This window comes from Toxotes jaculatrix, chromosome 24 (assembly GCF_017976425.1).
Source record: "Toxotes jaculatrix isolate fToxJac2 chromosome 24, fToxJac2.pri, whole genome shotgun sequence".
In the NCBI taxonomy this organism is placed as follows: Eukaryota; Metazoa; Chordata; class Actinopteri; family Toxotidae; genus Toxotes; species Toxotes jaculatrix.
This window is the reverse complement of record NC_054417.1, coordinates 3272077-3299461: the sequence shown is the minus strand read 5'-3', so window position 1 is coordinate 3299461 and position 27385 is coordinate 3272077. Positions and strand designations below refer to the sequence as shown.

The 27385-nt window shown below is 45.1% G+C and overlaps 1 protein-coding gene across 3 annotated transcripts in view; it reads left to right on the top strand.

Moving 5' to 3' along the window:
- pard3ba (par-3 family cell polarity regulator beta a) overlaps positions 1-27385 on the top strand; it is a 123672-nt gene that overhangs the window by 30731 nt on the left and 65556 nt on the right. The window contains exons 5-14 of one of the 3 annotated variants that reach the window (XM_041032693.1): positions 3816-3898; positions 7224-7310; positions 7521-7646; positions 8703-9178; positions 10774-10913; positions 11114-11242; positions 17531-17716; positions 20211-20381; positions 21710-21796; positions 27012-27147. In XM_041032693.1, coding sequence (XP_040888627.1) covers positions 3816-3898; positions 7224-7310; positions 7521-7646; positions 8703-9178; positions 10774-10913; positions 11114-11242; positions 17531-17716; positions 20211-20381; positions 21710-21796; positions 27012-27147 — 1621 coding nt within the window. Of the gene's footprint in view, positions 1-3812; positions 3899-7223; positions 7311-7520; positions 7647-8702; positions 9179-10773; positions 10914-11113; positions 11243-17530; positions 17717-20210; positions 20382-21709; positions 21797-27011; positions 27148-27385 lie in introns of all 3 variants that reach the window. The other 2 variants (XM_041032694.1, XM_041032692.1) reach the window with 2 other exon arrangements.

The following is a 27385-nucleotide window of genomic DNA, read 5'->3' as shown; positions in this document are numbered from 1 at the left end:
TCCCTTCCAAAAAACGTCAGGGCTCATTCCCTTCAAATAGCACAGCCAGGCCAGAGTGAACAGGCTCATCACAGATGATTTCAAATATCCTTAAAAGTGTTTAGAAAAAGCTGCATCCCTCAGCTGACTGACTGACTGACTGACAGATGAAGCCCTGCTTCAGACCTCCTCAGCCTGAACTAAACCCAGACAGCTGCTGGAGTTCACAGATACGAGTTGGTGTCTCAGTGTTTTTGTCTGTTTACAGTGTTTTAAAAGAGATGCTTTTATTTATTATATTTTTTTAGTCATGAACTCCTAGAGCACCTTAACCATGTTATAATCTTACAGATCACTCTTGATCTGCATATATAATGAGAGTTATTAAAAGCCGTGTATATTGAATCTATTAGATGAAACTTTACCTGTAAATTCCATGAATCAAATCTGAGAATTTATCATGCTGCTATCCATGTAATCCTTTAGCTGAAGGATTACATGCTCCCCCGTTTCCACCCTTCTTCTCCACATCACCATGATAATATTAAAAACCTGTCCTTCTGCTCATTTACAATAAAATCTGACACTTCTTTAACTGCTGCAAGATTTTCAATGTAAAAATCAATGGTCATTGTGTAAGTGATAGCTGTTTGTTTGCAGGTATAGTAAACTGAACGACCTGATTGAGGCTGTGGATGCAGACGGTATTATCCACATACGACAGAGGCAGTGCACAGAGGAGAACAAAGGATGTGTGTGACACTGTAGTGTGTGAGTGTGCAGAAGGCGAGGAGGCCGTCACAGCTCTTGGGCATATTGAGTCCTAGGCCTGATGGACTTCCATAGATCAATACACTATCACTTCATCCTCACTCATCCAGTGTACGGCTCCTCTGCAGACCTCCACACACTCATGCAAACACACACTTAAACACTTTCTAGTAACACACACACACACTTGTGCCCCTTTTTGTCTTGGAGGACGTATTGAAAGCTAGATAAAGTGTAATTAAGGCTGATACAGTGATAAATATGCGCTCTGCCCCTTTAATTGATTTTGCTGCCTGCTATGGTGAAGGCCAAGGTTGGCCCTCTTCTCTCCGTCTTTGATTCACATGTAGTCTGTGCTCGTAGCTCTCTTAGTCTTTCCTTCTCTCTTTATCAGAAGAGCTAATGAAATTCACAAAAGGCTGAGCAGTGCTAAACATGCAGTCGGCCCTTTAATTGATTTGGACTTCCTGCCAAGTTCGAGGCTAATAAATGAGACGTTTCATGTTACCCGCTAACAGCAGTAGCTGCTGAATTTCCCTTCCTCTAGCTCCCCTCACCTCCGTCACTTTGCGTTTTCTAATCCTCGTTATGTTTCTTCATCCCCCCTCTCTCTCTATCTCTCTCTCTCTCCCCCGCTCCCTCCGTGTGCTTCCCATGTTTTTTGGCTGGTTTTCGACACCTGCAGGTTCAGTGATGCAATACGTGTTAACACAGCAGAAAGTTGGACTTTAAAACGTTGCACTCTGTCCGGTGTTGATGTTTCCTTCAGCCGTAATATAAAAAGCTGATGCCTTAACGAGCTACACTAAATTCTGCTGTTTTCCTGTGTCTGTATGCACAGTGTGTGTCTTTCATGCTAGTAGCTGGGTATTGTGTGTACCTGTGTGTATGTCCCTGGAGGATTGCAGTGGCTTTGCGTGTGTTAGACTGTGTTTTCTGGGAGTACGTATGTGAAAGTGTGAGCATGGCAGCCAGTTGATGTGATGGATATGGCGAGGGTCAGGTAGCACTGGCTCGTGGACTGAGGCTGTGCGTATACACACACACACACACACACTTCTACACACAGACACGCTATTTCTCAACCGCCTGACGTGTAGCAGATGACTACAGCAGTCAGAGGAAATACACAAAAGAAACACACACCTCATTACTCATCCTTTTGACAAACAACCACACACACACACAGTAACATGCTCACACACAAAAACACCTCATCTCTCATATGCCCTGTCACTCACACACACCTCAGACTACAAACGGCACCCAAAACACAAAAAAAACATGTGTGTGCAACACAACAACAGAGCAGACAACCTGTTAGTTGTGCTGAGACAGGTTTTCAGACAGGTTTCACAAATTATTTGAGCGTTCATCCTGGGACCACAAAGCCTGCCACATTCAGATCTCTCAGAAAAGGAAACAGATTAAATAAAACCAAACAACCACAAACTATAATTTCTGAGGATAATTTAGATTCACACAGTGGAGCTTAGAGATTAAGGCTTGAAACACAAATCCAGACACTGATAGCAGCATCACTTATGCTGTAATAGTAACAGTAGTAGCAGTAATAGTCATACAGGTAGTACTGTTAGTTCTAGTAGTGATAATGTAACTCAGCAGTGTGACATACATGTGGGGACTGTGATGGCGCAAATGTTTCTTCCCAGCGTGTTGAGATACGAGCAGTGAGCGGTGCAAGCTGATTGGCTGAGCACGGCACAAGAGGAGCGCTGCTGTTTGTATGTCTGCATCAACAGGAACGCTCTCAGTCAGGGATTAGATTCACACTGGGCATTATGGTGTGACAACAAAGTCAGGTTTGTGTGCATGTGTGCGTATGTGTGCAACCCCACACGCCATCTCCTGCTCTATAGTTGTAGTGAAGCAGGGATACACGGGTTTTTGTGTTGCTGTACAACATGTGTGTGTTGCTCCATTTCAGTTTCACGCTACAGTTCTTGTAAAACTGGATGTACAGCAAGTGCAAGTGTGTGTTTGATGTGTGCAGACATGTGTTCACCTGCGCTCCTGCCAACCCAGTGTTCCCAGAGGCTGTGTCACTACCTTCGCCTGTGATGGGGATGAGCGTGTACTGCAGGAGGAGAAGCCTGTGCTGTGTTTGTGTTAGCTAATGGCGTTGTGGGAAGATGCACAGCAACAATGGAGCCTACAGCTCGCCTTCCTGCCCCCGCACACATATGCGCTCTATTGTGGGGTAATCTCACACTGCCCAGATAAGTGGGTCACTATTTGTGCAGGCATCGTGTGTGTGTGTGTATGTGTGTGTATTCACAGATACACTGTTCTTATGTTTGCAGCTCTGCAGAGTCGAGACGTGGAGGTAATATTTGCAGCAAATGTATGCGTGGGTGTGTGTGTGTGTGTTGTAAAGCATATATTTACTCTGCGTGTGACAGAGGTTCCACCGGGGAGTTGGGTGTGGTGGGGTGGGGGGGGGGGGGGTTGCTAAGGAGCGGGCTGGTGGGCGGGAGCTTTTTAGCCATTAGTACTGGTGACACAATGAAAGTGACAAGGCAGAAGGACCTAATTGCACCCCTCTTGTCTTTGGCGATTTGGGGCAGTTTCTCTCTCCCGCCCCTCGAGAGCGTTTGAGCGTCTCGCAACAGTTTGACGCTGTCGTTCTCTGTCTTTCTTCCTACATTTCTTTCTCCCTCTTCGTTTTTTGTTTGTTTGCCCCTAGGTTGTTGATTTTGCTGACTTAAAAATAGAGCCTTGCCCGACACAGGGCAGAGATGGAGGGAGGAGGAGGGAGAGGTAGATAGATAGAAATATACATAGACAGAGTGAAGGAAGGACAGTGGTGTGTGGTCGGAGGCGAAGCGTCCAGCGGTCGTTCTGTCTTCGCTGTCTGCAGAGGTGATTGATGGTGGCGTTAGATGGTTCTGCTAATAGGAGGCAGTGGGCCTCCCCCTCTTTGCTGCCTGGCTCCTGTTTGTTTACTGTAAATGTGTAAAGGCAGGAAAGCGTTGATTTGTCACTGCAGCAGTTATCACCATGTTGACTGAAGAGGTTTGTTTTTGTTGTTTTTTTTTTAGCAGGAAATCAGCCATGTACTGAAAGGAGCTTTGGACCGCCTGCGCACAGACGACCCCCCTGCCAAGATGAGCCAGGTTAACTTCAGGTAAGAGTGTGTGTGCAGGCGTGTGTGCATTTGTCGATGTCAGACAGCTCATAGCTCCATAGTGTGGTGCGGCGATGGAGACTAGGATTAACACTCCGGTCTTTGTTTGACACTCAGGCTGGATTAAACTGTCTCATGGCTGAGTGTAAGTGTCTGTCTGTGTGTGTGTGTGTTTGTGTGTGTGTGTGGATGTGTCCCATTGCATGGTGGGTTAGATAGCGTCTGTTATCTCTATGGGCTGAAGCAGAGGTGAGTTTTGAACAGTAGTGGAGGGGAATTCCTCTTCCCCCCTGTTTATTATAATAATCGTATTTATTATAATAATTTTGGAAGTTGTTATCAGTTGCCTTGTGACATTGAGGCAACTTATTTGTAAGGCAGATTTCATACACAGGGCAAAATAAAGTCATGTTTTTCACCTACTGTAGATAAGGTGAGGTTGAGGACATTAGCATGTTAAGTAGTGAGGTTACACCAAATGTTTTTCATTATTAATAACCTGGCAGTCACACTGATTGAGGCTTCCTCCTGCAGTGAGGGAAGAGCCCAGAAAGAATTCACTATTCCTCTTATAAACATTCGCCTGTACAATTTATTTGTTATGATGCTTATTGATTGGCATGTAAGGTGTCGACCCTGGACTCCTGTTAACTGAAACAGGTTGACTTTCACTCAAGTCAAACCCCATCAAAGCAGCTTTGAGTGAAGGTTGCATTTTATCGATTGTTGCTTGTTAGTTGTTGGTTATGCTGTTATAGGCTCGTGGCTTCGAGTCAGTTACACCAACGACCTCACAGATTTCACTCACTGGCTGTAGGTTATGTGGGCGTGCACGGGCATCTCACCATGGCAACCTCCACCTTTGTTTTTGGGCACGTCACCCTCGCAGACCTCTGGCGCGATGGGAGTGTTATCTTCATTTCTCCAGGCTGTCAGTCATGCAGTAACCGCGGCAACAGTTAACCCCTCCATCACAGCCCTTCACCTGTCTGGTACAGGAAAAGCCCGTGGCGAGAGTACAGATGATTCTGCGACACCCTCTGCAGCCGCCTGATTCCTGATTACCAGATTGTTCTTTTAAAAATAACTCCAGAGAGAATGACGGGTGCTCAGGAAAAGACTTGGCTTGAGTGACAGATGGTGATTTCTTAGTGTTTTACACTACAGTGGTGTCCTGACAGCCCTATGATACAATGGAGGCACGGCTCTCACAGATAGTTTGCCATGGTAACAGATGGTCGGCGGTTGAAGAAGCCACGGTGAGCGAGCGGGAGCACATTTTCAGCGAGTCCAGGCCGCGGGTTTGTTAGACACTCGGCTTCCGTTGATGTAGAGGAAGTCAACCAAGAGTGGGAGCTCCATCTGTCTCACTCCTCGTTGCTCTTTTCATCCGTCCCACTGTCCCTCACCTCCCTCTCTCCCCCCCAGTGGAATGACTGTTTGTTTGTGTTTGTATCAGTGGGATACTAAAATGGGTGAGCAGAGCTATTCTGCATATTAGCGTGCTGCGCTAACAAGCTACGGCTGCCTCTGATGAGCTTGTTTGTGCCGCCGTTTGTTTTTTATATGAATGTAAATGGGCTGAAGCTGTGTGTGTATTTGTGTGTGTTTGTACCACACACTGTGACTACATACACATCATTCAGGACCAGCTTTGTACCTGTGTGCATGAGTGTGTGTATCCTGTCCTTGCTTGATTGTTTACCATCACTGAAAGTAAATTCAGAGGTTGTGTGTGATTATTTGTGTGTGTGTGTGTGCAAGTCATGGGTTGTGCACATATGTAATTTAGATGTAACCTTGTTCCCTAATAGATGTAAATTTGATGCATGTGTGTATCTGTGAATTCAATTTAGAGGAATGTGACTGATGATGTTTGTGAGCATGCAATAGATGTGGCAATAAGAATGCAAATTGGATGTGAGTGTGTGTGTGTGTGTGGAAATGTGTATACAGTACGCATGTGACCCTGGCCGAGGTTAACGAGAGCAGGGTGACAGTGACAGAGGAGTGTGTTATAACGATCCCAACTCGTGCTGGGGCTTATGTACGTGTAGAAAGCACATAAACCTTGAACTTCACTGCTTTTGTTCTCAGACTTGTTTGCTTTCTTTCTCTCTCTCTCTCTTTTTTTTTTTTAACCCACACAGACGCCTCAGCACTCCCTTTTTTTGCACTGTGGCTTTTATAAAGGAAAACTCTGGAGGAAATATAGCTTTTTGTTCTTAGTCTACGTGTGATTGCTCTTCCTTAAACATTATTCATTCCCTTCTTCACATGCAGTTCAGAGGCTGAATCTCAATAGTGGATGATAATGCAGAGATCTAGAAAAGCAAGAATTCTAAGCATTGTCATGTCTGCGGCTGCCTACACCTCCCTCTCTGCCTGTGGACAGTTTTCATCACGTCACTCTGAGGACCCGGGGTCACTTGGCTCGGTCAGGCCACCGCCCATCTTCTGCTGCAGGATGAAAACTCATGGACATTATATCACACACATTCGTACATCAGGAGCAATTTGGCTTGATCTGCGGATCGATTTAGCAACCCTGCAATTAATCTTTTCAAAAACACATAAATTAATATTTAACTAAATAGTTAATTTGCAGTGGCCTGAAACTGAAGCTTAGAATATAGTCTACAACTCACACAATACTGTAATACTACTACTAAACATACAGTCAGGGCTTGTCGTACTCTGTGATCTTCTTCTCCTGCACCTCCATCATGCAGGTCCCCTCTCTTAACCGTCCAATATCAAAAGCAGCCCCTCTTCCTGTTTATCTTTAGTAGTACTGTCCTTGTTTATCTGCTGTTAAAAGCCATAGTTCAGGCCTCTGCAGAGATTATTAGAGAAGCTCATTCTGTTTCATCTCTGTCTGTCCCTCTATCTGTCTTTCTCTTTTATCTCCTCTTCTTTTGTCCACCGGCTAGATTGGGTGGTTGAGAAGCAGGTAGATAAAGGTTGAAGTAGCCACCTGCGTCCTAGTCACGCTCACACAGACACACAGACACACACACACACACACACGCACACACACACACACATTGTTCTGATGTTTGGCAGGCCTACCTGTAAGCTAATTTGTATCCCTATCTGTGTAGCCTGGAGGAAAATGCAAATGGATTTTGAAGAGCTTGCACATAGAAAGATTGAGTGTGTGTGTCTGTGTGTGTGTGTGTGTGTGTGTGTGTGTGTGTGTGTGTGTTTGCAGCTGTGTAACACTGTATCAGTGATTTTATGATTGTGTGCAGTTCCTTATGTACATCCTCATTTTCAGTATGTTTGTCTTTATTTGACAGTGAGTGCTTTTTTTCGTTGACAGCACCCTGACGAGGACCATAGAGTTTCCAGGTGACCAGGGGCCCCTGGGAATCCATGTTGTCCCCTACTGCTCCTCTCTCAGTGGACGGTAACCACACATCCACGGACGCACACATAATAAAGCTATACACTCATCTCCCAGCACATCCACTTGTAATCAGCCAGACATTCATAAGGAAAGACAGATGGCAATGTTGACTCAGAAATGCATAAAAAATTCAAGTGTTGGCATGTAATCACACGTATGTGTTTACTTCCATGAATTCATATTCACTCTGCGCTCCGTGTGTGTCGTAAGGACCCTGGGCCTTCATATTAAAGGCATCGAGGCAAACAGTCGCTCCCGGAGAGAGAATATCTTCCAAGAGGATGAGTGTATCGTCCAAATCAACGACACACCACTCCAAGACAAGACCTTCGCACAGTAAGAGCTCCGAGTGCGGATGAGCTGGAGGGTGTATGTTTATGTCTCTGTCTGTGTCAAAGCAAGGAAACGCTAACATTTGATCAGAAGCAAATAAAGCTAGACTTAAAGAACATTTTATCAAATCTGAATCCAGTATTCCATCTGCTGATTGAGTCTGAATCCTTTTGAATCCCTCAGTGAATCTGCACTGTTTCGCTTTCAACAAATTCTGAAGTTATAATAACTAAAACACAAACATTCAAGCGAGGTCTTTAATAGGACGGTTTTTGGAATCAAATTAGAATATGCTGCTTTGTGGAAGTCCTCAGTCTTTCTCCCACTTACAACTGCTCGAGGACTCGAGGAAAATAACATCTGTGCTCTTTGTTTATGTGTGTGTGTGTGTCTGCTCCCACTCACCCACTATAGTGAGATACCTCACCTGTCACTCACTTCGTCTCCTCTATCAGCCAAAGACAAATCTTCCTCATTCTCTGTCCGTCCAATCTCTCCACCACATCTTCCCTCACAAAAGAGTGTGTGTGTCCAACTGTCTCTCTGTTACTAATTTTCTCTCTTTCCAGCTCACGCACACCTACAACCTCCGGTCCCTGCTCTCTGTCTTTTATTTTCTCTGTCCTCACTGAACAGGTCCATTTAACTGCATCCCGCTGTGTTGACTGTGTTGTGCGAATGTTGTGCTGATAGTAGTCTATTAAAGCGGCAATAGGAATTTGCTGTAAGGTCTCCCCCATCTGATAGGGACCACCGTGTCCCAAACCAGCTGGAAGAGTCACTCTGTGGTTGATCCAAATTGAAATACAGCTCCGTTAACGACGCACAAGCCTCATTCACCCTCCTCGTTCTCTGCTTTCCGATTGTCTGTGTTCTGCTTGAAGTTCTAAGGCAGTTTTGCTGTTTTACAGTTTTATAGTGTTTCACAAATTAGATTGGCTCTGAGGTTGGAGTAATTATCTTTTGAGTGGTTGCTGCTTCCACTTACTTAAAATCACACGACCAATGCCAAAAATGTGAATGTTGCTAATGTCCTCATTCTTTCTTTTCTTCTTCTAGGTCACAGGAAGTGTTCCGCCAGGCCATGACCTCCCCCTCAGTGCGACTGGACATCCTCCCTGTAGCCAACAAGCAGCGTTACGAGAAGAGCCTGATAGGTCATCTTTTCACCGGCGACGGCAAAGACTCGTCTGCAAAAGCAAAGAGCCCGATGGTTATCCGTGCCAAAACCGACCCCCAGCCAGAACCCAAACCAGACTCCAAACTGAACACCAAACTAGAAGTGAGGCGACCAGACACGCGTGCCAAGACCCCAGAGCCAGCTGCAGTGAACACGCCACCAGTGGAGCTCCAGTCTGGGCATGGCACCTTGGAAAGAGTCTCTCCCACACCACCAGCCAGGGCAGAAAGCGCCTCCCCAACTCCCAGGACCCGCAGCCAGAGCCCCCTGGCCAGTAAGAACCCTGTCCTGCCCGGCCTGGCTAACCTTACCAGCAAGAAGGGCGGCAAGCGGATAAAGATTGACCTGAAGAAAGGTAAATATGCGGATATGGACGTTCTGGGCGTGGTCTTCTTTATCAAATTCAGACTTTTCACTCAGATGTCCATATTGAAAGTAACTTTCCACTGTGGAGATGCTTTTCATTTTTTATGTTGCGGGATAACTGTGCATACCATCTGGATGTTTTGCTTTCAGATTTGAACCCAGACTGAATCGGTCTCACTTCCCCGCCGTCTTATCTCTTATCCGTCTAAAACACATCAGTGCTCCAGCACTGATGTGTTGATAGCACTGGAATAGGTTCTTATGACTGTGAATGGGTTCTGTTCTAGCAACCTGTAGTGTTACAGGGCGTTGAAAGGATAGCTGTAATTGGGCTACATGCACACACCGACACACGCATGCAGCAGGTACCCAGAGAAAGGCGAGAAGATTCTCAGATGAAAGGAAAGAAGAAATTGGGCTCCATACTCTCCAGCTCCAGCTCAAAGCTCCATTCACAGCTGTTTTATTGTTAGTTTCTTTTCTTTCTTCTTTTCCCTGCACCTTTTCATCCTTCCCGTTTTCTTTTCCTTTCCCCTCCACCCTTCTTTTGTTTGATTCTTTTCCCCCCACGTTTCCCTCTATCCCTTTCACCTGATGCAAGATCAGAGCAGAGGATATTATGGGGTTTCTAACACCCTCTCCCTTGGCAACAGGCTCTTTCTCTCTCTCTCTCTCTCTTTCTCTTGTGATTGACAGGCGGTGAGGTTTAGGTGCGCTAATGTAGGGCAGGCAGAGGCTTAGCTTGGAGACCAGATAGCATCGCTCACTGCCTTTGGTATGCCACGCCGGCTTTGCTCTCCCTGCGCACAAACACTCACACACACACATGCACACACACGCACACAGGCAGACACAGAGCATGGCACATTTCACTCATGGCTTGGGGCTTGTGAGGCCGTGAAAAAGGGAGAGGGTGGAGGCTCTCGGGGTTGATGGCTCATGCATGTGTGTGTGTGTGTGTGTGTGTGGCTTCAGAAGCGCACACACACTCACATTTGTAAATGTGTGTGTGTGTGTGTGATAGATATAAACATAGAATCACACACATAAGGAAAATCTTTGTGGAAATCAAGTTGCTCCCCAGGGAGGGAAGCTAGAGAAAGGAATAATATCTCTGAGGTTCTTCTATCTCTCTCTCTCTCTCTCTCTCTCTCTTCCGCCTCCACCTTCCTTCCATCTTCTCCCTCTGCCTCCCTTCATCAGCCACCGTTCGGCCTGCTCACACGTGAAATTAAAGGCAGAGTCTGTCTAATCCGGCTAGGAGAGAAGCCTTCTCCTGGCGGCTCAGAGGCTGAGCCAGGCAACTAACCCCCAGAGGAAAACAGGCACTTAAACAGTAGTTAATGTGGAGGACGATCCTAAAACCGCAGACTGGGTTCAGCAGGACAGGAGAGGAGAGAGAGAGGGAGAACTCTGTGGCGAGTGGAGGCGAAGAAAGAAAGGAGAAAAGTCACAGAATGGAGACGAGGGAAAATTCAATTAAAAGGAAATTAAAAAGTCATAAAATTCATAATTAAGTCTCGTCTGCAGGGGAATTGATGTCCCTGACACGCACCGTGACGCAGGCTGCTTTGTTCCCTGCAGGCGCAGAGGGTCTGGGCTTCACCGTGGTAACCAGGGACTCTTCGGTCCACGGGCCAGGGCCGATCCTGGTGAAGAACATCCTGTCGCGAGGTGCAGCAGTCAAAGATGGCCGCCTGCAGCCTGGAGACCGCATCCTGGAGGTAACACAGACATCAGCCTGGTCGTCCACCGAGCAGAGAACCAACAGCCACTTTTATACACAGTAACAGGGACATCATCATCATCACGTCAGACCCTCTGCTAGAGTCGATACATATTAGTGGAGCACTGGCAGTGGATAATACACTTCACTTTAATCGACTTGTGTGTGTGTGTGTGCTTTCTTTTTGTGTACGTGTAGGTGAATGGAGTAGACATGACGGGCCGTAGCCAGGAGGAACTCGTGGCCATGCTGCGCAGCACCAAGCAGGGAGAGAGTGTGTGTGTGGTGGTGGCACGGCAGGAGGACATCTTCCTGCCTCGGGAACTGGTAGGAGAGTGCGAACACACAAAAACACAGCATCCATGTCCTCACCCAGCCTGCTGTACCCTCACACAGCGCTCCTTCTCTCTCCTCCTTTGGTCTGTCAGTCACTTCTGTTGCTTTTGTGGGTCATTTGTCCTCCGTGGTGGTCTTCGCTTTTGCTCTCATTTTTCTTTCTGCTCCTCTTCATCTCTTCCTTTTGCTCTCCTCTTTTTTCTTTAACATTTCCTGCACATTGTGCCACTTTTTTCCTTTATTCTCTCTCAAAGGAGCAGACCTCTTTTAAGTCCATGCCCTTTTGCCTATAAACACCGCACTCGGACGAACGCACAAACACACCCGGAGCACGCTCCCGCCTTCCTGTCCCGCTCTGGTTTGTTGACACAGCGATGCCAGAGGAAGTCACAAACCCAAGCCGCAGCAGCCCCGCAGGAAGCGTGTGAGCATGTCCGTGCATGTCGACATGCCACGGGTGTTAAGTGACCATTTACCTGTAGCGACTGATGGGGTCATAGGTCTCTGCCGGGGCTGCGAAGCTGACACAGTTTGACTGTGCCTCACAGGGGACGTTTTATCAATAAACAAACACATCTGAACATGCATACACACACACACACACGGCCAGGTGGCCCCTTGAAAGTCTCCTGCTCTCTGTAAATGATGTTTTTGCCCGTGTGCTTCTATTCTCTCCCCTCTGTCCTCAGTGGTTATTCTGATTATTCGCTTTCCTTCACTTCAAAGAGCTGTGAGAAAGGCGCGCAGGGCTTTGTAGTGACTGATGCATATTCACACCTAGAGTTCACACACACACGCACACACACAAAAACTACTAAACACCAAGTCCTTGATAAAAAAAAAAACTTGAACACAAGTGCTCTGTCTCTCTCTCACACACACGTGTGCACAGACTAACACATCCCACACACTTTAAACAGCCGGGTAACTGCTTCCGAAAATAGTTTGCCCTCATTAATGGCCCAGCAGTCTTGGCATAACAAGTGCACTTTGAAGAGCCTCTATGGTCTTCATCTAACACTTGCTTGTATTTGTGCATTAGAGAGAGACTTAAAGAGAGAGAGAGAGAGAGAGAGAGAGAGAGAGAGAGAGAGGGGGGGGGGGGGGACAGTGGAAAAGGAGAATGAGAGAGGGCGTTCACTCCTGTCTCTATCAAGGCTGGTGAAGTTCTTGGTGCCCCGTGAGATCTGGCCCTTATCTTCAGCACAGTCCTCCACCTCAAAGACAGTTTGATGTCCCCAAAGCGTGCACACACACTCACACACTCTCTCTCTCCCTCATATTTACAGATATACACAGACACTCCATAGTTTGGTCGTCGTTGAATTTACATGTGCAGACCCTTAAAAAGTGAAGGATTACATAGATACACAGATGAAGAAAGTACCACAGAGGAAAAAGTTCATCATTAAAATTAGCCAGATGAGCACATCTCCTCCCATGTGCATCTGAGCACATGGGAGGAAGCAGCTATATCCAGCCTGCAGTACAACACAGTTTCCCCCTTTAAAAAAAATCTACACTCCAAAATACAAACCAAGGAAAAACATTTTCCACCTCTTTCTCTCTCTGTCTTCCTTGTTTCTCTTCTCCTCCCTTGTTTTAATCGCTCGGCGCTCTCCGCTGCTGCCCTCAAGTAGTAAATTGTTGGGGAAATTTATGTGGAGAACTTAGCAAGAAGCGGCTCAGGACGATTTGGTTGCACAAAAGATGTAATGATGATGGAGACGCATTAAGCCGACGTGGCCATCTGCCTCCTCTGTTGTAGGAAGATTTGTTTGCCTGCACGTCTGCGTGCCTGTCTAACTTAGTGTGGGCGCTCATGAATATTCAGTCATCTTTTAGAGGCAGTAGTAAAAACCTTCATGAATTACAATCCTATTTGTTGAAATAGCCATCAGATGCAAATCAATAGTTCATTATCGCAGTTTTACATCCAGTAGCTGCTGAGATTAATTGGCTGAATTACAATTTTAAGTTTTCCTTGACGAACCTCACTGTCGCTGCTACAGATAATGAGTCTCCAGTTTCAGCTTATTGCATATATCAAGGTTTCATTTGTTTTTCCCTGAGAGCATTTTGTCCAGCTGAAGACATGATAGCAGGTCCTCGGTTTAGGTCAGATATTTAGGAGCATTTATGACACATTTTGATGCTATGATCAGGTTATTTACCTGACTGTGCCTATAGGTGGTGCAGTGGTATAGACCTGTTCAAAGTATAGAGGCACAATTTACTGTGTCAGATGTGACACGAAGGCAGATGGAAATGTCTTTAGTCTTTCAGATATGAAGACATAAAACAAAGTGATGGTGGCACTGGATAAATTGTTAAGAGATCTCCAAAGTTATTATACTTCGTCTTGCGGGAAACTTCGACGCTTGTTCCAAATTTCACAGCAGTTAATCCAAATAACTGTCAGGATGTTTCACACAAAACCAGAAAAAGTCAACCTTGTGCTTTTGTTAAATGAAAATTCAGAGGATCACCAAAGTTTTTAACACTCATCCTCTCAGGAACATGAATGTTTGTGCAGAGTTTCATGGTAATTCATTCAATATTTGACAGAATGTTTCAGTCTGACACCACCATCCCTCGAGCTCTGCTGCTGCCGAGGATAACGTGTTGGTGGAGCGAGTCTAAAGCGCTCTGGTATCAGTGGGAATAAACTTGATAGCGTACAGTACTGCCTTGGCTGAGGGAGGTCAGAGGTCAGCTGACCTACAGAACAGCAGCCCTTTAGCTAGTCAGGGTTCGGCGTTTTGCCAGCGAACGCTTCAGCGGAGCCGACACTTGCTGACACAGCGGTTTGAACCCGGGTCGCGTGGTTAAAAGGCTGGTCACTGCATTTACTGCATCACCCTGCAGTCTCTTTTTTTTATTTTTATCTCCCTCGTAGAAGTGAAGTAGAGGAGCAATCTGAACTACAGATTGATTAGTTTCAATGGCGCGGGAACGGATGTTTGATGAGCAGCGTGTGGTTCTGTGAAAGCAGTCGGCAGCGCTGGGAGGAATACTGGTCTCTTTCAGTCAAAAGAATAACAATAAAGCCTTCGAATTAGCCTCATTATGAGGATACAAAAGGATGCCGATTTTCTATCCCATCTCCTGTACTCTCACACACTCCCTAAGTAATTAAAAAGTGATAACTTTCTAATCACAGTTTCATTCCTGTCAGCATTTCTGCGTCTGCGTTGCTCTGCGCTCTCATTATTTCACGGGGCCTCTTTTTGTTTCGGGGCAGAGATTAGAGAGATCCTCTGAGATGTGGAGAGTTTTTTTTTTTTTTTTTTTTGTGGCTTTCAGCGGGATTATGATATGTGTGTGTTTGTGCGAGTGAAAGTGCGTGTCTGTAGCAGAATTCTGAGTTTGCCAAGGACAGGATGGAGGGGTCGCTCTGCACATGGTTGACCCTCAGTTGCCGGTGAGCCTAGGCCAGTTCACAGGAAGAGGGGTCGCCAGGCAGAAAGTGACTTTGCTGTGTTGCTGTTGCCTTCTCTGTCTCAGCCTGTCCTCTCTGTCTGTCTTCTTATTTATCTACCAATACTGTTTTTCTATCCCCCTCTTGTTTTTTTCTCTTTCTGTCACTCTGTCTTCAAAGTGGATCTCCTCTTTCACTTTTTCCTTTTCATTATCCTCCCTCCCCCTCCAGCGTGCACCAGAATTATCCCTCGATCAGTCATTTTACTTTCCTTTCTCTTCATTGTGAGGTAAAGGTGTAAAGCGGCGAAGAGGCAGACATTAAGGCGATTAATTGGCAGCTCCATCGTCGCCGTCGCGCGCGGTGAGATCTCATCTTAATTGAATGTCGCTCTCACCGCTAATCCCGCCGCTTTGAAACCCCCCATTTAGAAATCCTCAGCGACAAAAGGCTCTGTGTGTAATCACTGTGTATCACCCCCCTCCTCACCACCCAGCCTGGGGTAAGAAAAAGCTCCTTTTTGTCTCCTCATTTGGATGTTGAAGAGGGTGGTCTCTCTCCTGCCTAAAAGCTTGTTAAAGAGCCATTGCTGAGGGCTAACAGTGGAGGGAGGAGGGGTCACAGAGTGGAGCCAAGGGGTCTCAGCCACCCTGGGGACGCAATCTGCCCCCAAGCTAAGGGCATTAGAGGGGATATTGGAGTGTGTGTGCCTGCCTTTGGACCACCACTGAGATCCAGGTGGTTGTGTAAATAGAATGTGAATCAGCAGTGAGATACAATAAATAAACATGCTCAGTTTGTGTGGCTTCTCATTTTAATAACGTTCCAGTGCCTGGGTTTGTTTCCAGAGCCTGCTGTGCTCTGATCTGGCCACCTTCACCTTGTGCGTTGTTGCATCTAGATCACAGAGGTATTTAAAACCTCCCAGGTTGCCATCTGAGTCTACTCAAGTGTCTCTCAAGCAGGAAGTAGCGGATTGTCTTTGTAATTCCTCTGGTTTTGAGTAACAGCTCTCTGAATTGCCTTGTTGATAAAAATAAGCCCTGACTGAAAGTCTCGCCTTATGCTGGAGCAGAAAATAGATTCTGTGAGTTGTGAAGGACACGTCTTGCTTGATTTAAAGGTAATTATTGCTAAAGCAAATATCAGGTTATCACAGATAAATATGTACGCAGGAACACAAAAAGAAACTGCACTAATAAATGTTTGTTCCAGGTTTAGTTTCTTTGCCTTGCACTGGGCTGAGAGCTCTGAGTATCTCTCCTGGCCTTGAGGCTTTAGCAGGCTGTTGTTTTAATTAAGCACCTAGATGAAGCAACAGAGAACAGTGCTGACAGAGGGAGACAGACTTTGGGGGCTGGAGGATCACAGTTAGGTTGAGAGTGAGTTCCTATGGTCCAGAATTTTGCAAACCTATACTGGAGGACACGTTTGCGTCCCACACCCTTCGTCCTCCTGCTGTGATGGGAGAGGAAATGGATTCCTGATTCAGTGGCGGGAAAGGTGCCTGATGTAAGGCTCCTGCAATCTTAGTACGGTTACTCAGATCTTTAAAGCCGTGACTGGTATAGTGTATATGCATATTCATACAAAATTCACTTTGACATTTTCATACCTTATGAGCCGGAGTGGAGTTAGAGTGGCTGTTGTCTGTCTTTGTCATATGTCCTGAACTGAACGAGCCCCCGAGCCACGTTCAGCCAGAGCAGAACAAAAAGATGTGAGGATGTGTGAACGCGTGCACGCACACCTTCTTAACCTTCCATCCCTCCTCTTCAAAGAAAAAGAGTTGGGAGTGAAGTGGTGTTGAGGCACCTCCCCTCTGCAGGCCCTCTTTTCCCTGGGTGACTGGACCTGGCACCCACCCTCCCCCACCCCACCCTCCTGCCGCCATCTCCATTTTGCCATCCTCTAATGACAGGCATTTTCCTTTTCTCTTTTGTTGCTTTTTTTTTTTCTCTCCCTCCTCCATCTCATTTTCGGAGCAGTGCCACTGTTGCCGCCGCCACGGTCATTTTCTTCAGATTAAATAGCAGTGGGTGAGTGGGGTGAGTGGGGTGGGTGGGAGATGTCGAGAAAGACCTGTAGAAAGTAGAAATGGACTGGGAGTCTGGGGAGGAGGAGGAGAGGGGAGAGATGTACAGTAAGATTGAGAGATTAGGTTGAAATGTAAAGAGTGAGGCAGGAGGGGGAGTGTGAGCGGGAGAAGCGGGTATACCTCAGGGATGGGTTATTACTTTTAAATGCTCCTCTGCGCCTCCATCCTCTTTCCTCCTCCTCTGCTGTCCTCCCCCTTCCTCCCCCACTGTGCTCCAGGAGGAGGTATGAAAAGGTTATTATGTTTCCTTTAGAAATGGCTCGTTCTCCGTCTGCGCCTTTCATCTCCAAATGGAATAACCTCTCTACAGCAGCTTTCTTCTTTTTCTCACTACACCTTCATCTCTCTTTCCAGTACACAACACCTGCTCCCCTCTTCCTCTTTTCCTTTCTCTTACCGTCTTGCTTTTTACTTCCCTGCAGCCGTCTTCCATCTCACTCTTTAATCCGTTTCTCTTCTCCTTCCTTCTCGCTCCGTTTTTTTTTTTTTTTTTTTCTGGTTTTTGAGAGTATAATCAGTGTGATGTAGGAGCATGCATTATCAGTCAGCGCTTTAGATGCGGTGCTCCTTCCTCACTCATATACAGCAGTTATTATGTAAGGCAGGTATTAAGTGTGTGTGTGAACAGGCTTTTCCTGTCTAGAATCGCAGCTTTTTAAATAACATTTCAAGAAAAGTATCTGAACTTGGGTAAAAGTCTTAAATATCTGTTTAAATTCAGTCCTCCTTCCATCCCTCCTTCTGTCATTCTCTCTTTCAGAAAGGTGAGGAAGCAAGCAGTGTGGTGTTGGAGGACGGCAGGGAGCAGCTCATGTACGAGATCCCACTCAATGAGACAGGCTCGGCCGGCCTGGGGGTCAGCCTGAAGGGCAACAGGTCCAGAGAGACTGGAGAAGACCTGGGCATCTTCATCAAGTCCATCATCCACGGAGGAGCCGCTTACAAGGTAGCTTTCGTTATAGTCCCAAACTGCCTCATTAGGTTTTTGCTGTCACAGAATCCGTTTAGTGCTTTAAAGAGCTCCTGAAAAATACATCAAACATGGGAAATGAGAAGCATTTCGAGAGCCACGCTGCTTTCTTTATTCAGATGTGTGAGTTTCTCTTGACTTTAGGATTCTTTGAATTATCGTTTCATCCAGAATCACCTCTTGTCTGTCTTTTTTTTTTCCGTGAGGAGCAAAGCAGGAATGTTACGGGGAGTTTTTCTTGTTTTTTCACCTTCTTCTAACTGTCCACACTCTTTCCGGTGTCTTTCTGTGACGTTTCCTCTTATCTCCTCTTCCTTTGCACTTCTCGCCCCTCTGTCTCATTTCCTGTCTTTCATCGAGGCCACGGCCTCTCCCTCTACTTTGGCTTCTCTCAACCTTTGACTCCCATCGACCCCAAGTGGCCTCTTCACATCAGCACTACAGCCGTCTTATCTATATCACTCAGTATTCACTTAGAGTTTTAAGTGCATCAGGAAAAAAAACATCCCACTTCAGCGCTTTGGAGATTCCTCAACTTGGCCTCAATATCTGGCTCCCCTCACATGTCACAGCTCCTCCTGCCACTCGTCACTGCTCCCAGATCTGCTCGGCATGACGAGGAGGCACAGAGACGAGTGTGGCGTTGTAGATAAACGGCTGGTCTGGGATCAGGGCGGGCCAGACAGCGGCTCCCCGCTGTGCCTTCAGAAGCAGTTTTCAGACAGCTGCCAATGTGCTCCAGCAGAATGGCCCAGTAAGATCTCCGGCTGGCTGCGAAACAGGTTTCTGGGACAAGATACCACATAAAAGAAAGAAAGACATGAAGGAAGAGAGACAGACAGTAGTGAGGGAGGGAGGAAGCCCACTGAAAGAAGACAGCGGGTGAACGAGTGCGAGAAGGGAGGGAATCTAAGAGGGAAGAAATGAGCGGTGTCGAACAATAGAGAGATGGAAAGAGGCGGAATAAGGGGAGAAAGAGAAAATTGAAAAGTGGAGACACTCAGCAGGAACACAATACATGAGGGTATGCATGTCTGTGTGTGTCTGTGTGTGTCTGTGTGTCTCCTCCTCAGTGTTGATGCATGCTAATGAAAAGCAGCAAAGGGGCCTGATGAGACTTTTCTGCACCAGGCCGGTACAGAGGAGGGAACCCGGGTGTCCCCTGAGTCTGACTGACACACACACACACACACACACACACACACACACACACACACACACACACACACACACACACACACACTCACACTCACACACTCAGTCACACAGCAGGCAAGAAGGGAGGAGATGAGGAAGAGTCACAGAGAGATCTAACCTATTTTCATTTAAGAGTTTTGGCTGCTGTCAGGGCCCGGGGCCTCAATTATATAAAAAAAGAAATCTTCTTTGACTTTATCCCTGATCCTGTCATGTGATCATTTCAAAGAGTCTGCTAAAAAAAAAAAACAAATTAAAATTACATGTAGGGTGCTGCTGCTGCTTACATGGAGAATGAAGAAATTAATCGGGAATATCACAGACACCCACTGATTCTGGCATAAACATCAATTTTTGATGACATCCTTGAATTTGATGGAGGCACAGAGATCTTCTGTGTGTGTGTATGTGTGCGTGTGTGTGCATGCGTGTGTGTGTGTGTGGTGCCATCTCGGTCTGCATTTGAGATCAGGCCAGACGGTGCCTTGCTAATGAGATGGGGTCAAAGGGCTGCACTGACCATAATGGACCGATCACCCACACACACACCAAGAGACTTTTCAGTGTGTGTGTGTGTCTCAGAGTGTCTTCATCTTTATTGGTCTTCTTTTTTTTTATTTTGCCCTTTGCATTTCTTTTCTCATTTGATCCCCCCAGTCTCTCTCGCCATCTCTCTTACTCACCCGTCCGCTTCCTCTCCCTCACCCACTCCCACTCCCTCTCCCTCTCCCTCTCCCTCCAGGGCACTATTTTGTGTTGCCTCTCTACAAGAGGCTGCTATTTAAAACACTTAGAAGTGATTTAGTGCCCACGGAGGCTATTCCATTAGCTGCTCTATGTATTTATCATGGCTCTCCCGCTCTCTAGATTGCTAACTCCACAATTTTCTTGCCTTCCCCCTTCTTCCATTTTCTACTCTACTTTCTCTCTCTCTCTCTCTCTGTCATTCTCCCTTACTCTCTCACATTTACTCTCTCTCTCATATTTCTCTCCTCTATTCTCTTCTTCTAAAACTTTATTATGTTTCTTACTTTATGTAAGGTTTCCACTCTGTACTCCTCTTTTTTCTGAGTAAGCATTTTAATATAAAATCTTACTTTTAAGGCTTTTGTAAGTAAAGTCACCAAACAAGAAAGTCTTCAAAATGCCAAAATTCTATTCCCACATTTTCTATGATAATAGCTTAAATAATCAGAAAGGGTGGACTCTAACTGCAGGTGGTTTGCTCCTTTATTCAAATGCCAACAACCTCATGGTCATCTTTTCCCAACAGGACGGTCGGCTGAGCGTGAACGACCAGCTGATAGCAGTAAACGGCGAGTCGCTGCTTGGACGCTCCAACCACGCTGCCATGGAGACACTGAGACGCTCCATGTCATCAGAGGGAAACGCCAGAGGCACCATCCAACTCGTAGTGCTTCGAGCACCCAGACAGGTACAGCAGGTATCACGTTATATCCTACTGTAAACAACTCCTTTGAATATAATGCAGTATTGAGAGGTGTATTCCACTCAGGGAAAGCTGTATGGGTGAAAGAAGGTACATGTTTCACATTTCGTTAGATGATTCCAGTCCATCTGGATTGGAAATCAAACTCTTGCTTTAAACAGAAGGAAATGACATTTTTAGGTCATGAAAATGCTTCATGCTTCAACGTCTTGGAAAGACGAGGAAGATGATGATGGCAGGAGCTCTGTCTTCTCACAGTTCTGCAGAAATTACTTGGCAGAATGAGCTTGTTAATATCAAAACATGCAATTTTATTTTAAAAGTGCAGCACATGTAAATCTTAACTGTTGGTTAATATTAAAATCTTGCTTATCTTCCAATACTCATCTCATATTCATGTAGAAATCAGGAAGCTTACTCCAATAATATTAACAAACTTGAACTGTGAAATTGAATCAGCTGAAGTTATTATTTCTTTTACTTTTTATACAAAAAATATGTCAGTCTCAAGTCGATCGATTCAGAAACGTATAAATGTTGTTACACTTCCTTTTAAGGACAGACTCCCTGTTATTTACTGCGTCTCTGTGCGTTTGAAGGTTTGGTGGATGTGGAACATGTTAAAAGTTTTAGATTCTCAGAGTTTGGTTAGATGGATTTGGTTACATGAAACATTTAGGAATGCTTATGCATTATGAAATAATCTGTGCAGTCTGATATGTTCAAAGATTACTTGTAAGTAACTACCACACTGACAGACAAATCAACGACATGCTTCATCTGCATGAGGATCATTTCTTTCCTGTTATGATCATTTGAAGCTTACAGATATAAACTGTAGGCTGAAACACTGAAACACTTCTTTACAAACCCAGTGAAACTGATTTTGGAGGAATGCAAATGGTTTCTGTTTGCAGTATTCAAAGGACCTCCAGTTGATTTACTGTAGTGAAGACTGATAATGTGTCTCCAGCTTCTCACAATATAAACACAGTTGGGTAGAAATAAAGAAAACAGAATAAAGGCAGCCTTTGTGACAGTGACTGTCGTGCTGCACGATTTGTTCGGGTGTTAAGTTGGTGATTTAACAGTTTTTAAGATTAAGATGACACTTTATCAAGAAGACGCAGGTACCAGCTCAGTTTCTTATTCAGGAGCTCTTTGATAAGGCTTGTGGCTGTTAATTGACACAACACTGATTCCTGCAAAAGATGAAAACAGCTGCGTAACAGCTTCATCCATTCTATCTCCTAGCTGATAAACATTAGTTTTTTTTCTTTTACTCCAAATTATACTTGCTTTATTTTGCTTTTTTTGTACAGATGGGCAGCACCAACCCTGCACCAAGCACAGCTACAAATGTCTCCACCACCCAGCAATCCAACTCTCAGTCAGGCTCCAGCAATCAGGTACGAGCAAGTGTTCCCTGCCACCAGCAGCAGCCACCTCCGCCTTGCCGCTCCTCCTCCCTCCTCCCCACACTGAGGAGGCGAGTGTCCGAGCCGCTGCCTCACAGCCACAGGCAGCGTTACACACAGCGGCCCGGGGAGACGCACACCAGATACACCTATGGGTTTAACCAAAGGGAGAGGCGTAGTGGTTACACATTTGGCTTCGCACAGAGGGATAAAGAGTCCGGTGATGATGAAGGGCAGTGTGCACAAAATGATGTGTACAGACCAAGTGTAAGGTGTGAGTTTGGGTTTGTGTCTCACAGTCAGACACTGAACAGCTTGAACAGACACACAGAGGGAAACTTAAACAGGGAAAGGCACGAATGTGAGTACACACAGACACACGCACGCAGCCGAACACACACAGATACGCAGGGCCGCACCCTGCTCGATAACACACACAGTCACGCGTTCGTTGACGCTCAGGGGAACACGCACAGCTGCAAGTCACGGCACCAACGCAGCCGCACGCTGGACGCCATCCACAGCCGAGACAGCTCCCAGAGTAACAGTTACACTGAGAACATTAGGGCCATGGCAGGGCAGATGTACGGAGACCCGCCAATACACAGCAGAATACCCGCCCGCAGTCACACCAACAGGCTCACACACAGATCTGCAGACATATATGCAGACGCACACTCACATAACTACGCGCACAACTGGGCCCTCACCAGACAACAACACCTCCGGCTCTCTGGTGGACTCTGACACTCAGAGTGTGTGTGTGTGTGTATGAGTGTGTGTGGCTGAGTGTACATGTTGGAAAGTAGGTGCAGGTGACATTTTGGCTGCAAATTAAGAGTGTTGTTGAGCTCGGTTAAAAGAGCACATTCGTAATTATAAAACAAAAAAAAAAAAGAAAAATAAAGTAAATAAAAAGACTCAAGTAAAATGATTTCAAATTAGGGCAGAGAGATCAGTTTCATTATTCTGAAGCTCAGTAACAGTCTGGTGGTTCATGTTATATTTTAAAAGAAATTAGGTAGAAAATGTCACTTTTCCCTCATTGGAACCAAAAACCCTTGATGTGTAAATACGGTAAGTCCTCGGTGACTGATGGTGTGGAAGCATATTAATCTGGCTGAAAGCTCTCCCTTTGCCAACACCACTAATTGTCACTCCATTAACTTTTAGCTCTCTTTTTAAAATATAACCCATAAACTCAGGGCAGTACTAAATTCTTCACTGTCCACCGTCTGCTTTCTGTCACGCTGCTTTTAATTCACTAAAATTAGATGTAACTGATTATTTTTCATAGTTTCTTTTCAAACCACCGGTTTTCTTCAGAGTGTAAAGGCTGAATCTGCTCCTTCCTGTTCTGTCTATTTGTGTAAAGTTTTGTATTAACTTTTTTCTTTTTAATTTCCATGTTTTTCAGTGCAATGTGCTCTTGCTTGTCCTGTCTCACCTGCCTGTTTCTCCTCTGTTAAATAAAGCTCTTCTGAAGTCTCCTGCATGCCTGTCTGTCTGTTTCTCCGTTGGGTTTTCGGTGGCGGCCTTCTCCTTTGCTTCACTGCCTGTTTATTAAATGACATTTGGGTCCCTGTTCCCACTGTGTTGGCCTCAGCGTCTTTTTCCTTTTCTGCCTTTTCTTTATCCCTTGTTTCTCACTCCAAGCAGAAACCAGGACATGTTTCATAAAAGTTTAACAACTGAAAATTCCCCCTACAAAGACATTAAGATACGCCACATCCAGACACGATTCATCTTTGAACACAAAGATACCAAAATTGTAAATTAGTAGTTACACCAAGAGTCACATTCTCAGCGATATAAGGAGAAATGAACATAATTCAGGGAAACCTAATGAAAACTGACACAAGAGCAGAATCAGTATTCATGAATGCTCCATGGAGCTGTGAAACACTTCCCCTCAGATGTGATAAATGTGTTAAAAATGAAACTGCATGGAACGTGTTAACCTTTGCTTATTTTTATCTCTTTCTCTCTTATGTTGAAGTGCTGTTAGAAAAAAAAATGTTCCCATGCATGTCTTAATGCGTCCCAAAAAAAAAAAAAAAAAATCCTGTAATCCCTGGTGATAAATCTGCGAGCAACATTAGAATCAATCACAAAGTCACACAAAAAAATTGTGTTCATCTTGCACAAAGCAGCACGAATTTCTGGATGGACGGACTGATGGAGATATCAAGCACGACAGATGGCGAAAAATAGCTGTCTCTTAGTTAAGTCTGTCTATTCAGCTCCATGTTGAACCATGACTGATTATTTCAAAAGCCTAAAAAGATGTTTCACAGCAGTTAAAGCTGAGTGATAATGTGCGTGTGCATGAGAGAAACGGGAGGGTTGGAGGGTTGCCTGCCACTGACCTGCCCATTGTGGCATTTCCATCTCATCTGCTCCCTTCAGTGTGTGGATGTTTTAGTCATCCAAGCCTGCAGATAAATGCTATCAAACCCAGTTCAAAGTTCAGTATATATCTGCATAGTCCTCGTCTCATCACTAAACAGCCAGTCTGGAGACACCGTGGGGCAGTGTGATAAAACAAGCGCTCCCTAAAGGAAAACTCCCCGAGCCCCTCAGCGTCTCTGTCTACAGCTGATGGTAGAACCTTAAGTCCTACTCATCATAAAATGACTTCATTTACTTTGATAAATCTGGTTCTGGAGAATGATTTGAAATGTTTATTTGCTTTCACACGCGCGATGGATCATATTAGATTAAAATGAAAAAAACATGTTTTTTTCTTTTAGTTTTTTTTTCTGTTTGATTTTAATTTTAACATCTAATATTATTTTTACTTTTTTCTGTTCGCTCTTTCTTTTCTTCTCCATCCTGAGCCGAGTGAAGTGTGGGTGGGGTGGGTGACACATTAGGGTGAAGCAGGGCCTAAGCCTCTCAGAAGCCCATTGTATGCAGCTGTAGGTTGGCGCTGGCAGGATAGATGGATCCCCCCTGTTTACTCATTGTTGTGGGATTAAGATATCTGACTGCCTGTCTGCCAGGCTGCTTCAGAAGCCTCAGGCGAGCCGTCAGTGACCGAGGGATGGATGGATGGGTGGGTAGATGGATGGAGGGATGGATGGATGGGTGGGTAGATGGATGGAGGGATGGATGGATGGGGGCTGTTATGTGATTTATGTGTCACTTGTCAGAAGTTTGCGTGCAAATGCATGCGGCACACATATATGAGCTCAAAGTGATTGACAGCTGTGATATGGTGACATATTAAGATGTATGGTAGCTGCTAATGATACCTCAGGGACTCCATGACATTGTGACTGCGTCCCACCCAAAGCTTTGAAATGAGGAAGCTACAAACACACCTTTCATTATTGTACACCTCATCTTAGATTTTTTTTTTTTTGTCGCACTTAAATAAGTGTGTGGTGTAGGTGTGTGTCTGTTTTTGCTCATTGTGTGTGTGTGTGTGTGTGCGTCAGCCACAGCTCCCATCTCTTTGACCAGAAAAGGCTTCTTTCATCCTCCACCAGCACCGATTCCCATCAGCACTGCCAGTCCCTATCTCCATCTGTGGGGTGGGGGTCCTTTGTAGTGCTGGATGGTTGTTCGATAACATGCCTGTCAGCGCTCTCAGGATTATCTTAATTACTGATTTCAATTGTGCACATGAAGAGAATTGACATTTTTTTCCCAGTTAGACAGCATTAAAACCGTTTTGGGTTTCCGAAGGCAAATCAAAAATATATATATTTATGCTTTTCGTTTTTTTTTTTTTTTTACCTCATCTCAGAATCTGTGATCTGGTTATAAGAATCCACTCGAGCAGTCTTGTAATCTATATTCCACAACATATATTTTCCTTCTTCCTGCCTAAAGATTTAGATTCGATCTTAAACAGTCAGAACAGATGACGCAGTTTCTTCCGCAGTAATGATCAACTTGACTGTTTTGTGATATTTTCTGCATCACCCTGCACACTGCACTGCACGTCTACCCAAAATCCTCAGAGGTTTGTTCTAAATCTGCTCATATTTCCTCAAAGCTCTGCTCCCATTTCACTATCTGAGGTGAATCATAATTGATTGGTTGCAAGATGTGACTGTACCACTACAAAATTAATGTAAAATCCTCTTTTTTCACACAGTAGATGCACGTTGGATGAAACTGAAAATTGCTCCATCTGAAGAAATGTCAAGTTCGACTTTTCGTTGCTTTCATCAGCAGTTAATCTGCCTCTAATATTAACTCTGAAAAATCCAGGATCCAGTAGATGATGAAAATCTTTGATAGTGTCTGTCGCTGTACTGTAGATTATTATACACTGTAGTTCATAAAGCTGATCTCAGAGGGTGCTTTCACTCCTCCTCTGTCTTCACCCCTGGTCAGTGTCACTACAGTGTTGTGTAATTACACATTCCTTCCTTCTAACTTAGTTTTAGTTGTTTTCAGCCCAAAGCCCAAACAGAATGAAGCCAATTAATTTGAGAAACCAGAAATGTTTGACTAATTACACCAGAATGAAAGGTCCAAATTACAGAACCAGCTGCAGCGAAAGTCAGCACACCCTTCATTAGCGAGAGTCTGTTCTTTTATTTTTGTAATATTTTTTAATGCCCACTTTAATTTTGGATGACAGATTCGATCCTCTGGCTGTGGATGATACCAGTCTTCACACACTTATTACATACATACAGTATTTACTCAGGTCATGTCGTACCCTCTCTCATGTTTCTTACTTGTTCAGGTCCAAACTGAGAAAGCTTCTGCGTTCACTAGTTATTTCAGCAGTTTATTAAAATCGTAGTGACATGACAAGACTCTTATTTTGGTACTGTTCCTGCCTCATACTTTATGACTGAAGTCCAGTTGCAGTTTTGTCTGTAATGGCCTTTGCCGGTGATTTGTTTGTGAGCTGTCTGTGACACCAGGGAAGATGAGCTGATCCAGGAGGAGCAATAAGAGATGATTTGCCGTGAGTCACCTGAATTAGATTTTCCTCTGTGGGTCCATGTAGCTCTGATGATGCAGGATGAAATTGACCAAAATTGTCCAATAAATGAGTCATCGGACATTAGTCCATTCCTACTGGGTAATAAAAGAAACAACTTTAATCTTCTGATGTATGAGGCAACATCATCAAATTTTCATAAGTCACGAGTCTGACTGGGTTTGGTACGTTTTTTCTTTGCTTTTGAACCTTTAATAACCTTTAATTTCCCTCTCCGACTCTCTCTGTTGACAGGAGCCAAGGGACCACGATGCATACCAGAAGCATCCGGGATCTGCTGGACCCCCAAAATCAGAGCCCACCATGAACGCTGCCGGTCACACTCCAATAATGACGACCAACAACTATGCGTACAGCAACTCTGGAAGTGGTGAGCACGCAGCCACATGCACTCGACAATGTGCACAGTGTTTGTCCATTTGAACTGTCAGATAGTCAACATTAGGCTTAGAGTGTTTGTGTACTCGTGCTATCTGTGACTGAGTGAGTACACACAGTATGTTTGTCAGCGTATGTTTGTGTGCGTGTGTGTGCATGTGTGTGTCTTTGTGATCCCTGCACAGCGTGACACCCAGCCCAGGCTCCTGACATTGGTCTGTTTTTTTTTT